General features: G+C 49.0%; 5 protein-coding genes across 5 annotated transcripts in view; 3 read left to right on the top strand and 2 right to left on the bottom strand.

Annotated features, from left to right (window-relative positions):
• Positions 1 to 623: 623 nt before the first annotated feature.
• Positions 624 to 2,219, top strand: BDV38DRAFT_276547 (uncharacterized protein; the record flags this gene model as incomplete). The annotated part of the gene is made up of 5 exons (XM_032058240.1): positions 624 to 931; positions 1,008 to 1,189; positions 1,313 to 1,618; positions 1,708 to 2,132; positions 2,193 to 2,219. 5 exons carry the CDS (start codon positions 624 to 626, stop codon positions 2,217 to 2,219), a joined length of 1,248 nt encoding a protein of 415 aa, XP_031906799.1.
• A 1,126-nt stretch (positions 2,220 to 3,345) lies between these two features.
• BDV38DRAFT_276546 (Cullin repeat-like-containing domain protein) lies at positions 3,346 to 8,055 on the bottom strand (the record flags this gene model as incomplete). The annotated part of the gene is made up of 14 exons (XM_032058239.1): positions 3,346 to 3,596; positions 3,654 to 3,711; positions 3,770 to 3,776; positions 3,834 to 3,912; positions 3,961 to 4,033; positions 4,083 to 4,199; positions 4,252 to 4,979; positions 5,036 to 5,091; positions 5,182 to 5,222; positions 5,258 to 5,429; positions 5,688 to 7,026; positions 7,087 to 7,304; positions 7,362 to 7,638; positions 8,049 to 8,055. The coding sequence occupies 14 exons, from the start codon at positions 8,053 to 8,055 to the stop codon at positions 3,346 to 3,348; spliced, it is 3,423 nt and encodes a 1,140-aa protein (XP_031906798.1).
• An 8-nt stretch (positions 8,056 to 8,063) lies between these two features.
• BDV38DRAFT_266463 (putative phospholipase A2 (PlaA)) lies at positions 8,064 to 10,712 on the top strand. The gene has a single exon (XM_032056452.1). The coding sequence runs from the start codon at positions 8,071 to 8,073 to the stop codon at positions 10,597 to 10,599; it is 2,529 nt and encodes an 842-aa protein (XP_031906797.1). The 5' UTR covers positions 8,064 to 8,070; the 3' UTR covers positions 10,600 to 10,712.
• BDV38DRAFT_266460 (putative phosphatidylinositol-3,4,5-trisphosphate 3-phosphatase) lies at positions 10,710 to 12,896 on the bottom strand. The gene is made up of 3 exons (XM_032056451.1): positions 12,785 to 12,896; positions 12,618 to 12,702; positions 10,710 to 12,529 (listed from the first exon to the last, which is right to left on the bottom strand). The coding sequence occupies exons 1-3, from the start codon at positions 12,785 to 12,787 to the stop codon at positions 10,914 to 10,916; spliced, it is 1,704 nt and encodes a 567-aa protein (XP_031906796.1). The 5' UTR covers positions 12,788 to 12,896; the 3' UTR covers positions 10,710 to 10,913.
• A 389-nt stretch (positions 12,897 to 13,285) lies between these two features.
• BDV38DRAFT_48834 (uncharacterized protein) overlaps positions 13,286 to 13,477 on the top strand; it is a 329-nt gene continuing 137 nt past the window's right edge. The window contains exon 1 of the mRNA XM_032063434.1: positions 13,286 to 13,477. This exon is cut by the window's right edge and continues 137 nt beyond it. Within this exon, the coding sequence (XP_031906795.1) occupies positions 13,405 to 13,477 (73 nt within the window). The 5' untranslated portion in view covers positions 13,286 to 13,404.

The following is a 13,477-nucleotide window of genomic DNA, read 5'->3' as shown; positions in this document are numbered from 1 at the left end:
TTTTTACACTCCGTTTATTCTAACTGTGGAGATTTGTGTATCGTTTCGTATTATCGTGGCGTGGCTGGGGGATTATAATCAACGGCTCTGCTCGTTAATCTCCTAGGGTCGTTGAAAAACGCGAGGATTAAAAAGGGGGACCTGCTCACAATCAAGAACAAGGACCAAAACTTTTTACATAGAGATCGCAGATCTAGGAGAAGGAAGTGGAAAGGAGAGAGAGATTAAAGAACACGGGAATAAAAAAAAAACAAAAAAAAAAAACCAGGACAATTTGAAGACGACGAAAGTTCCCAATTGGGAAATAGCAGAGGACACTGAACCGCACGACTTCCTTACTGAATACTTTCCACCAAGTGCCCCTCCCCCAGCGTCTTCCTCTCACGACTAACGATTCACGACGACGATTGCACCCCTCCTCTGCTTTGGCCCCAATTTACCTCTTACGCCTCGGTCCCTTTTCCTTTTCACTTCCCTTTTGTATTTCTAAAAATTTTGCCACTAAAGCAGCCCTACTCCTGAACAGATGCATCATCTCTAAGATTGCATCGACTTTCTCACTCATACTTCTGCACGGCCCTTTCCTCCCACCCCCCCTTCCAGAACTGCACGTGCATATCAACATGCCGGCTATGTCTCGTCGCCGTACATCCCATAGTGAACCAATGGCCACGTCGTCGGCGAACGAGGCATTTGCATATCCATTTACAAGTATGCAGCCGGGTAATCAGCCACAGCGGCGTGGTCCAATCGAAGGCCCTAATGGACGCAGGTTGGTACGGAGAGTCACCTGGCGATCATCTACTTACAAGCTGATGGCATCCCTCTGGGTCCTCGGGGTCTTCTACATTGTCTGGCTCATCCGTGATATTTTCTTTCTTCCCTTCACCTCTACTCAGCCCAGTATGATCGTCACGGACACCTCCTCGGAGTGAGTTTTATACCCGTGAGATCCTGAAAATGTTAGAGCTCCGATAAAGAACCAAACTGACAGACCTTGCTGGCAGTCTCCTGGAGCGGTATGTAGGACGCCAGGAGTGTGGCATCTCATCTCTTGCTCTCTACGAACCCCCTAAAATGGAGGACCGGAGAGCTCTGAGCCATTCGTACTGCCAGACTCGAGATTCGTTGCTCAGTGCAATGAGTAATGGCGGCCGACATGGCTTTGACGAGGCATATATTTCCAAAGGTGAGCGAGATGCTGATTGTGGTCTGCTGATGCCACGAAGCAAACGGTCCGCCACAGTAGCTCTGTCTTTATGTCCCTTTTCCTTCCTTACCGGTAGGAAACTGACTAATTCTGGTCGTGCAGGCTGCTTCTATCGCTGGTATAGCAACGCTGAAATATGTGACATTCTGCAAAAGTTTGGCGCTCTCGTTTTCGTTGGCGATGAATCTCTCGCCGATATCTACGCCGGATTTAATATCCTTGTTCGGGGGGACCTCGCAACTGGTGCCTTGAGAGGATCGGAGATGACCAAGGAGCAGATTGAGAAATGCAGATGCGGCTCACAGTTCACCAGCGCCTCCTGTCTACCGCTGAGAATTACCTCTAGCGAGCAGGTGGAGAAGCAAAACGATAACAAAATAACCTCAGGCCCAAATACCTGTTCATCTTGTGAGCATAGACCCCCTTTAAAAAAATAACTATGGTTGCCATTTCCAGGTTATGTTCTGCCTCAAATGCTGACCAGGTCTACTATGCAGCTATTCCCCACTCTTTTGTGACAGCAACGAGCTCACCTGCTTCGAAGAGCGCTCAAGAGAGATTCCGACAGCTCATCAACCGAGCGGGTGGTCAGGGAAAGCCTGTTCCTGTGATCCAGAGTCTTTCTCTTTCTACTTCCTATTCACTTGGGATTGCTGGAAATAGTATGGATGAATGGCTAGGAATGGCCCAATCTAGTAAACGTGATATGCCCTTCCTCTGGATAGGTCCAACTGCCCCGGGTCACCAAAAGCATTCTGGAAGCAACATCCACGCGAGTAGTTGGCAATACACGCTGGATACATTTGAGGCGGCACGAACCAGAGGTATGGAAACGCTGGGAATGTACAATGCAACGCTACAAGCAGATAGCTGGGATGGTATGCACTATGGTGAGAAGGAGGCATTGATTCAGGCAATGATGGTAAGTTTCTCTGCCTTTCACTGAAGCAAGTGCCTCTCTTAACATAGTTGTTCTTCTCAGGTAATTAACTGGTTGTCGATGCTCTAAACGGTGGGGCTGGACCATAGTGTGATATGCGTGATACGGCAGCTAGATGACATGCCAAGGACACATGGCTTCTGGGTTCTATCCTGTTCTGTACTTTTGGGTGGTGAGGTATGCAGTACCCCTCCCTCTACGAGTGTAATTTCCTCGAAGTCTTGCTTCTGCATCTTGCTCTTTCCCCTTTTGATCGCCTTGCTAAACCATTTTCACAGTTTACATAGATTTTTTATCATACACGAGATTGATGCATTTAACGACAACTTTTATATTTCTGCACGCCTGTTGCATCACAACGCTACTTCTCCTGTCTTTTTTGATTCCCAACCTGTATTTTCAAATAAGTCCGAACAGAAAAAAAAAATGCTAGAAAAGAAAGACCCGGACCTACACTTTCATATTTGAAACCTCACATGTCATATTAAGACACGAATGGTTGTTTGAAGTGCGATTTCCCTTTCAGATTTTTCTTCTCTCATGTATATTACGGATTTGTATCTTACACGTCATATCTTGTATTTGTAATACAACCCACTCACTTGTGTCTCTCTTGTTTCTTTACTGTCCCTTGCTTGGTCTTACGAGTACCCCTCATTTCTGAAAGTGGGACGGCGGGGTCAGTGTGTGAACACTGAACAGATTGTGATATGGTTTACCTCGGAGTTAAAAAACCTAGTGGATCTTATGCTTACTACCAGTTGGTGGGCCGGGTGGTTAGTTAGGTACTTTTGTGCTGCGGCGATGGCCGTTTGATAGCCCTAATCTAACACACAAGTATCCGTGATTCCACTTAGTGCAACCGCACATAGACTCGGGGCCCGGCCCGGCGTATTATGTTACAAGTACTGTAGAGTAAAGCGCCATGAAACAGAGGAAAAGTGCAATAAACATCTCAGTCATCGATTACTATATACATAATTTGGTGATCCCTTTGGAAAATGAAAAATTTTGCGCGTGGTTTTAACTCTATGTTACTTTTCACATGTGTTTGCCTGAGACAAACAAACCTCCTCTCATGCTTGTCACATTGTCTTCATCCTTCACAGTAAGGGGGTTCACCGTTTGGTAGGCATCCTCTTTCCCCCTGGAGTCTGGCCTGCACTTTGAGGGAAAGTCATGTATGTCTGCAACCTTAAACGCTAAGCGTAGAGGTCTCAGCCTTGGCAACGGCAGCGGCATAGGGCTCGAGGGCCTTCTTGACCTCAGTGGAGGTGAACTTCTCGACTTGCTGGGGGGCACGGCCGACGAAGGTGCTAGGGTCGAGGAGGGTGTCGAGTTCGCCCAGGATGGGGTTGAAGAATGCGGTGCGGCGGATACGCTCGAGCAGGTCGTTGTCCTTGCCATGCTTTTTGACATTGTCTGCTGCCTGGTGGGAGAGGACACCTAGGATAGAATTTGTCAGAATGAGGTGGCAAGGTGTTCTTTATGAGAGTCACTTACGGATCTCCTCGTGGGCGTCCTGGCGGGAGAGGCCCTTCTTGACGCAGGCCATGATGACCTAAATTTATCAATTAGTATCTTGGTGTATTTAGTGGATGGTATCGTAGATAGCTTACGTTTTCACTTGTGAGACGATTAGTATATGGCGTTTTGTAATTTAGGGGACATTGAGGGACTTACGTGGCCATAAAGGGAAGTTCGTCATTGACACGACGCTTGATGACTTCGGGGTAGACAACGAAGCCGGAGGTAACGTTGTCTTGAGGGAGTTAGTTATCGTCTCGAGGAGACTTTGGCGCTTACTTACTCAGGAGAATGAGACAAGCATCGGCAGAGAGATAGAGCTCGGGAATGCTGATACGACGGATGGCGCTGTCGTCCTGGTGGTTGTTAGTATAATATTTTTCGGAGAAACTAATACTGTCTTACCAGAGAACGTTCGAACCACTGCGCGGAGTAGGTGTCCAGTGCATCCTTGGGGAGGTTCTGGAGGTGTCTTCCGAGCGAGCACAGACGCTCAGAACGCATGGGGTTACGCTTGTAAGCCTATGAATCGGTTAGATAAAAGAGGGCTGTTGTTATCATATAAGCCACTAACCATGGCACTGCTGCCGATCTGGTCTTTCTCGAAAGGCTCCTCAACCTCCTTAAGCATGGCCAAATGGCGGATGTCGATGCCGATGCGCTCGCAGGTAGATCCAAAAGAGCCCAGGGCGTTGCCAACGTCAACGTCGATCTTTCGAGAATAGGTCTGACTGGAGATGATGAATGCGGAATCGAAGCCGGCCTTCTGGGTAACAAGCTCGTCCAGCTGTTCAACCTTGGAGTGGTCTCCGTCGAAGATCTGGAGGAAAGAAGCCTGAGTACCGGTGGTACCCTTGACACCACGGAAGCGCAAGTCATCACGGGCCCTCTCCAAGTTTCTCAGATCCATGAGCAAGTCCTGAATCCAGAGGCAGGCTCTCTTTCCGACAGTAACAAGCTGAGCGGGCTGGCCGTGAGTGAAACCAAGGCAAGGCAGGTCCTTGTACTGCTGAGCGAACGCAGACAGCTTGTCAATGACGACAGCAAGCTTGGGAATGAGGATGTCGAGGCCGTCACGGAGGAAGATCAGATCCGCATTGTCCGTGCAGTAGCATGAAGTGGCACCCCAGTGAATGATGCCAGCAGCAGCGGGTGCGACCTGACCGTAAGCATGAACGTGGGCCATGACATCGTGTCTGCGGCGCTTCTCCTCCTCAGCAGCAACCTTGAACTCTTCGTCCTGGATGGTAAGGTGGGCCTTCATCTGCTCAATGGCCTCATCAGAGATAGACAAGCCGAGCTCTATGACGGGTTAGGGGGGAAGCGTTATCTGACGTCTGGACTATGCAAGATTATACCTTTCTCAGACTCAGCAAGCCACAGCCAGAGCTTTCTCCAGGTGGAGAAACGGTTTCTCGGAGAGAAGAGGTATTTCATCTCATCGCCTACAGAACCCCGCGGTATTAGTACAAGCTTTCTGTAGAAGCATACTGCGGGTACTTACTCGCATAACGCGAGTTGAGAGGGGTCTGGTAAACATCGTTGCTTGCGGACATCCTGCCAAAATGAAATCGAAGCACTTCCACAAGGAATTGAAAGGCAGGAAGAGAAATAGAAGGAGGTTTGGGGGCAGAGTGTGTGCGTGATCGACGGAAATTTTGCTTGCGGTGGCCAGACTTAGCGGGGCTCCGCTTATCAGTCACGTTATGAGTTAAATCCGGAGGGGCTATCATCACATGATATTTGATAATACTTGCGGATAAAGAGATAAGCGGGTACTCTGTGGTTCAAGAATTATAGCATTAAAAAAATAATAGAACTCTCTCGGAATCCTAGATATAATCACATATAGACATATTAACGGCGTTTTGAAACGCAGCGCAGCGCATTCGAGACCATCACATTGTCCTCCAACAAATGCTAAGTATTAGGATGTGGGTTTAACCCAGGTATACCTATCCCAATGCTGCAAGTTGCGCAGAAAGGCTCCCCTTGTCATACTTGACATACTTGCCTCTTCCCTTGTCGATTTCATGGTAGCGGTCCCAGAAACGCGCATACAATGGCTCCAGCACAGTCTGCACCTCACGGGACAGGACACCTCGCACCTCTCGCTCCATATACAGAGCCTTGTGACGAGAAACTAGGTCATCGAAGCTTGCATTGAACGCCTTGAACTTATCCTTAATTGCGTCTTTATCTTTTGATGAAAGAGATTTGACTATGGCGCTAGAATCAACAATGCCTCCGGACGTTGGTCTAGTTGACGCACCGGCACCCCGAGATGTGTATTGCACATCAAGCAGATACTGCGAAGTCTCCTTCCAAGAATCCAAATAAGTTGAAGTAGCGCGCTTGCGAAAGGTGTCTATCCGTGCGATACTGTCGGGAGAGCCGAGGTATCGTGCTAGTTCGGGATTCGACCGAATAGCGCGGTCAACATTGCAAAATATATTTGACAGGAAGACGCCCTGGACAGCTTTGGTGCGATGGAATGCCCGACCCCGAGACTCCAGGGCAATCATAAGGGCTTCGATCATGTCAAGAATGAAGTGTGATAGAAGTGTTGAGCTATCTGGACTGACATCTAACGGAGCAGTACCCGAAGCATTAGAATTAGAGCGCCAGTTTCCATCTCCCAAGGAAGTTAAAATAGATGCCAGAGGTCCAGAATAAGCGGTCAACGTGATCAAAGAACTCATGACCTCGTTGACAAGAGGCACAGACCCGCCATCCGGTGGCAGAACCTGGATGGATGCGGCTTTTCGTTTCGTTTCTTCAAGCAATTCTGAGAGGGATGACTTTGCGGTTTCGCGAATAGGCCTAAGAGCTTCAATGAACATGCTCTTGAGCTCCCCTGTCTTTGCATCAACACGATAAGACATCGCTGTAACAATCTCAATGATTTCAAAAGCTAAGAAGCAGTCCGTCATGAGATTGGCTTTGATATATTGATTCAGCTCACGCAGGGTCTTCGAGTATTCAGCCATAGCTGACTGACATGTTGCTTGTAGAGCCAAACCCCGCTGATCCCCAGTAAAGATTCTTGAGATGATATCGTGCTCGGCGTATATGAAGTTCTCCAAGGCGTTCGAATAAATGCCAATTCCATTAGTGCCTTGTCTGTAAGGGCCATCATCAGCTCGTCTTTTAACAGTATTCAGCGATGCAATGGCAAGATTTTGCAGGCTTGAAGTGATATACGGTGCTCGAACTGCAGCATATATTTTAAGGGCGGGATTTCCGCCGTCGCCATGTTGTGGGCCGTGAATTGCTGCGGAATTGATTGCGGCACATATAGGTCCTAGCTCTGTAACGGTTTCTTCCGGAATCGAAGGAAACGGTAGTTCTACATAGAAATATCAGTATTATTGACCGAAGGAACTTCACGCATGATGTTGAAACACACCTTTCGTTAGATAATGCAAAGGCTCGATAGGACTGACGTCGTCGCTTAACTTGCTTCGTAACAAGTCTTGAAGTCGAACAGTCCCGGTACTCAATAAAGAATTGAAGTCAGAAATAGCTTTCTGGTTTGATCTCAAGTTCGTGGAGTTGAGGTCAACGAGGGCCTTTTCTACACGTTTTATTGCTGCGAGATATTGCGACAACTCAGCATTTTGCGGCCTGATACTGGGTCAGCTAGGTTGTTCACTTTAGGAACATAACAAGGCATTCGCTTACCCAGAGCGGATGATGCCCTCCTCCCGACTCTTTGCGTCGAGAGGTTGGCGCAGGCGGTCAATGGCGTCATTGACCTTATCAATGTTATTGTTGGTGATTTGAAGCGATTGGGTATTACTGTAGATAGGCCCAATAGCATGTTTCACGACGTTCCCTCCAGTTTCAAGGCGGACAAGGGAACCTTGGATTTTCTTGGTAAGAACTTTAAGCTTCTCAAGATTGGCATACAACACCTCCACCTCCGCGCTCTCCTCTGCGTAAGCAGTATTCCTTGGGGCTACCATGGTCAGGGAGTGCTTGAGCGGCAGGTCCCACAATCATGAGACAATCGAAAATATGACAATTTCACTCGCGCTTCTATCCAAAAGACGTCATGACTTGCTGGTCGGAGCTAAAGTGATAATCCAAGTCAGGGCGATTCCAAGGAACTGAACAGCTGGCCGATGAGGCACCTGGCCTCATGGAGCGGGCATAATTAATTAAGTTGTTGGAGCTTTGTTACTCCCCAGACCAACAGCGACAATTCATAGGTTGCTTTTCCCACTCCGCAATCACTGCTAGCCCCAAAGAGGCATGCAGCCGGTCCGTCTATTGTGCCGAGGATTGCACGTGATATGATGTCACCCTGTCTGCAAGTTGGGTAAAGTCGGAAAATGCTACGAAAGAGATCGCCGTGGTCTGGCCCACTCGCCATGGCTTTAAAGGTCGCATGCTGTCCTGTACCCCCTCTCTCCTGCGCGGTACCTGTCACAACATGGGTGCTGCGAAGGCATTGCGTCTTCGCTGGACTGTTCCCCCAGCTGTCTTGATAGCTTTGGGCAGTGGGGCACTATACACCACTAGTGGTCAGACCCGTTACTACAAACACACAGTACAACAGACCGATCAAACAGCTCGGTTTTCCACTTCTACGACATATCATGTCGACGACCGGTCCGCAAAGCCGTCATCTACTAGCTCGCAAAAAGGCACTTGGGACTTGAGCTCCGAACACAGCTCCGATCATGGCGACCCGAACTCAATATGGACTAACATCCTACATAAGTTTGACGGAGTAAAGCAGACGGTGGGTTCAACCGATTGGATCGAAATTGACAGCCTTAAAAATTATATCATTCCGGACTGGACCCGATTGCTTCCAGCGACAGTGCAAAAGCTCCAGCGTGAGCTCTCAATGGCCCCCGGTTCCCTTGCGGATGATATCTGGAAGGAAGCCCACGATCCGGATATCAATCCAGAAATATTACGAGATGCAAGAGTTCGTGTGGGAAGCGATCTATGTCGTGAGGAACTAGAGTTCAGGCGGAAGAGGCGGGAGCATGGGGTGAAAGCACTTGCATCGTACTTGGAAATTCCTGAAGAGGATATCCACCCAGACGACGTCCCTGTCATTGCTATGTGCGGCTCGGGAGGTGGGCTGCGGGCGCTTGTCGCTGGGACTGGGTCATATCTGGCCACGCAGGAAGCTGGCTTGTGGGACTGTGTGACGTATACTGCTGGCGTCAGTGGCAGTTGCTGGCTACAGACACTGTATCATTCATCTATTACGGGCCGCGATTTTCAGAAATTGGTGGACCACCTAAAGCATAGGTTGGGCGTACATATAGCTTTCCCGCCGAAGGCTCTCAATGCATTAACGACTGCCCCAACCAATAAATATCTTCTCAGTGGGTTAGTCGAGAAGTTAAAAGGCGACCCTGGAGCGGATTTCGGACTGGTAGACATATATGGGATGCTGTTAGCTGCGAGACTGCTGGTACCCAAAGGAGAGCTTGGAATCTCAGATCGGGACTTGAAATTATCCAACCAGAAATACAACCTCACCGATGGGGCTCACCCGCTTCCTATTTATACTGCCGTCCGACACGAGATCCCGGTCATTGAGAGCCTTAAAGATGGCCATACCAAGAAACCGCCAACGCCCGAGACATTGATGAAGGAGGCGCAAGATGAATCGTGGTTCCAGTGGTTCGAGTTTACACCTTATGAGTTCTTCTGCGAGGAGCTCGGGGCCGGCATACCTACATGGGCTTTAGGAAGGCATTTCAATGGAGGTGTCAATGCAATTGCCGAGGGACACTACCCGATCCCTGAACTTCGTGTTCCAGGCCTCATGGGAGTTTGGGGGAGCGCTTTCTGTGCAACATTATCTCATTACTACAAGGAGATACGACCACTGGTACGAGGCATTACTGGATTTACAGGCATAGACTCTTTAATCCAAGGGAAAGATAAGGATCTGGTTCGAGTTCATCCCATCGACCCTGCCACTATACCGAACTATGTGCTAGGTATGAAGGATGTCCTGCCACCTTCCTGTCCCGAATCAATCTTCCGAAGTTCGCATCTGCGGCTAATGGATGCGGGAATGAGCAATAACCTGCCCATATATCCACTGCTACGTCCCGGCAGAGACGTAGATATCATCCTTGCTTTTGACGCTTCAGCCGACATAAAGCAAGAGAACTGGCTTTCAGTTGTCGACGGGTACGCACGACAACGAGGTGTCAAGGGCTGGCCATTAGGAGCCGGCTGGCCAAAAGAGGATACAAAGTTGAAGGAAACCGAGGAAAAACTCCGGGAAGCACAAAATATCTCCGAAGCGGAACTCGACTCAAAGATCAGGGAAGCTCAAGACAACGATAAAAACACTGCGAGCAATGGACAAACCCCATCCACGGACCCCGGACAGAACCCTAGCAATGGAGACACCGATCTTGACTACTGCAATGTATGGGTCGGTACCACGCAAGAGAGAGTCTCCGGTGAAGAACCACCACCATCAAAGCGTCTCTTCCAACCTAGGAATAAGGATCACAAAGAGTCCGACTTCCACTTGATGCGCCCTGACGCAGGTATTGCGGTCGTGTATTTCCCTCTCATCCCGAACCCAGATGCCCCAGAACTGCCTCCCAGCTCGTCGCTGAAAAAGTCCCCAGCTCCCGCGCAACGAAAGGAGACCAAGTCCTCGGCGAACGTTTCCGACCCAGCTAGACCCCTAACACCGCACCCTGGCTCCATCGATCCAGATGTTGATGACTTTCTCTCCACCTGGAATTTCGTATACAGCCCTGAGCAGATCGACGCAGTCGTCGGACTTGCCAAGGCCAATTTCGCTCAAGGCGAGGAACAGGTGAAACGCGTCGTCCGGGCCGTTTATGAGCGCAAGAAGTCTGACCGACTACAACGGGAGGAAGAAGAGGCCCGACAACGGATGGAGGGGTTTGTGCCTCTTTGATATTCCTGAGTGTTAAACCTGTCCTTTATCAGTCCCTTGCTCTCAGTTAAGGTAGCGTTAGAATACTGAATATGTATATATCTGATTTTTGTGGAAATTACCGCAACTTTGTGCCTTCTAGTATTAATCATAATATAGATTTTGTATGGGTATTTTGTATGTACATGGACATAAAATGGCCCAAAATAAATATATCCCAAACTAACTGTGATGAGCGCCGACGAAAGAAAGGACGGAAAACAAGGAAAGAAAGGGGATTTGTATATCATCCCGAGCACATGTTATCTACAAGCCAAAAGAAAAAAGAAGGAAAATCAAGAAGCTTTAGTAGTCTTCGGGGAGCTTGTAGAATCGTCTTTATCACCATTTCCAAAGTAAGATTGAACGCCCTGGAAGTCTTCACTTTCTGCTCTGTTTAAAGCCTGTCTTTTTTCTTCATCGCCTTCCTGCTTCCGGTGACCTAACACCGATTCGTTGTCGTCACTTTCGGCGAGACTGACGTCTTTACTCTCATCTGTCTGTCTTCTCAGCCCTAGCTCCTTGCCTAGCATCTGCACCGAAGCTGTAGCGGCGGCGGCTGCACTACTGGTGGCAGTGCCGAGGCCTGTGAGGATCGTGTTTGCATCTTTCTTGGTCCCTTCCTGGTGCTCTGGGACGTCGGGAACCCGCGTTGGGATGTTCTCCTGGTCTCGTACACCTTTCTGCTCTCCTGGGTCTTGGCCTCGCCAGTCAGCTGCACGGCCTTCGAACATCGGTTCACCAGGTTTGGGCTCTGTGATGATTTGGCCCGGCGTGGGGGCCGTTTCTGGTTCCTTTGTTTCTGGTCCCGAAGGTGGATATCTCCATACTACTTTGAGCCGGTCGAGAGCTCTGACCCCTTTTCTTGAGGTGCCTTTGATACCATCTAGCGTGTCCCACTCTGCTTCGAAGACGCCTGAATCTTCTTGGTCGCCCCCTTCGAAGTAAGCGTTGAACCACACATGCGCGATAGAGGTCACCATTGCCCAATCTTTGTAAGCTTTGCTTCTTCGTTCAAAATCAATGTTTATATCGGAGGTAGGAAGGATGAGCGGCTTGCTAGGCCGGAAGAGAACAGCTGACGTGCCCTTCTGGGTAGTTGAGTCCTCTTCGGATGAGCTCGAGCTAGATGAGCTGGACGAACCCGATGGATCTACTACAGATGAGAAAGCCTTTTTGATACCGTTTTTGTGGCCATTAGCCTTCTTCTTGTCCGTCTTCTGGGAGGAATCCGTTTTCACCCTTCCGTCGTCCACAACGGTCCGTTCACTTCGTTTAAATAGGTGAAAGTTTTGGATCTTCTTGCCTTCATCGACGAAGCCTTCCACCGCAACCTTGACACCATCCCGCAGACCCCACACATGCAGTTCAAGGATCTCCACCGGTCGTTCGATGTACTTCTTGCCCATTTGGTTTACCCATCGATGGACATACCCGACCCAGCGCAGCTGGCTCGGGATACTCACCCCGGGGCCAAACCCAGACCGCATTCTCCGTTCGGTAAACCGTTGCAGAGCATCCTCCATCTTCCATCCTGCATGTGTCATCAAATAACTGCACGCGACCGTTCCACTCCGCCCCTTACCAGCCTTGCAGTGGACCACCGCAACTCTCTTCCGTTTCTCCGGTGCTTCCCCCTGAGAAATCTTACCATCTAACCCATGGAGCCAGTTGTGCATGGACCCCATGATCGCCGGGATAAGTGCAAATGGCGGGGGATGGTGATCCGGGAATGGGTAGTGATGTATCCTCCCGTAGACAGCCTTGTCGGGGTACCCTGTCCCCTCAGCCCGGAACTCAAAGATACACCAGTCCTCGCCATGTTTAGAGTCAAGGTATTTCACTAGATTGTCGAGCGGGTTTCTGTAGGCACGTTTCGGGTAGTTAGGGGACGGGCCAGACGTTGCAATAACTGCACGGTAGCGAAGAAAAGAAAAGCATCAGCGACAATCCAGAAACAGGCCAATAGCGTCCTATCGTAAAGACTGTGAAATACTCACGATTATCGGTGACATAACATAAATCTAGACCCGCTTCTGGGTGCTGTAATCGAGGACCAGCGACTATTTGCCGTAGGATCGACGCCTGCGTTGGACAAGAAGCCAAGCGCCAAAGGTCAGTCTCGGCAGAGGGCACGGGGAGATTTATCCAGACAAGGTGGCCATACCATTGGTGCTAAGTATGTAAGGTGTCTGCAAGCTCTATAGTCCTGCCTCCGTGAATGTATCTCCTCACGCTAAGCTACAGGACCCCCCAAAAAAACAAAACAAAACAAAACAAAAACAAAAGTGTTGATATAAATGTTGACCGACAAGTTCGTGACCATTTGTGATGACCCGCAATGGAATGTGCCAAGACTCCAAACTAATATCGATAAGCTTCGATGGGTTTTCTGGGGGAAGCACTGGACGCTATGGGCACGAATGGTTAGAAATTATTGCGATCTTCCTGCCCTTGCAGAACGTTGGAATTTCAAGGACAGTTGGGAGAGATGATCGCTTCAGTCCCTCAGAAAGAAGAAGAGGCGATTTACTTGTGGGCGGGATATGATGTCACTGCCACGGGAAGCCACAAAATTCCAGGGAAGTAAATAAGTTCTTAATCTTTATCTTAATCAGATAAACATACAGCGGACTTCGTATCCATTGAGTTTGATATGCTTTTGCTTGCAAAACCGAATGTCATTTAACTATCATCATAGAACATGTCATAAACGAGTGGCCGCCATTAAAGACCAGACATTAACATTATAATAATATCCTCTCATATGTCCTCCGAGTCATACATATGATACAAAGAAGTTTTATGTCGCTTTCTCCCCAGGAGCTGTTTTCCTTTGTTGCTTTTTTTTTTTTTTTTT

The sequence above is a fragment of the Aspergillus pseudotamarii genome, assembly GCF_009193445.1.
Source record: "Aspergillus pseudotamarii strain CBS 117625 unplaced genomic scaffold BDV38scaffold_154, whole genome shotgun sequence".
NCBI lineage: Eukaryota > Fungi > Ascomycota > Eurotiomycetes > Eurotiales > Aspergillaceae > Aspergillus > Aspergillus pseudotamarii.
Note: the sequence above shows the minus strand (reverse complement) of the source record. Positions and strands in the feature narration are given on the sequence as shown.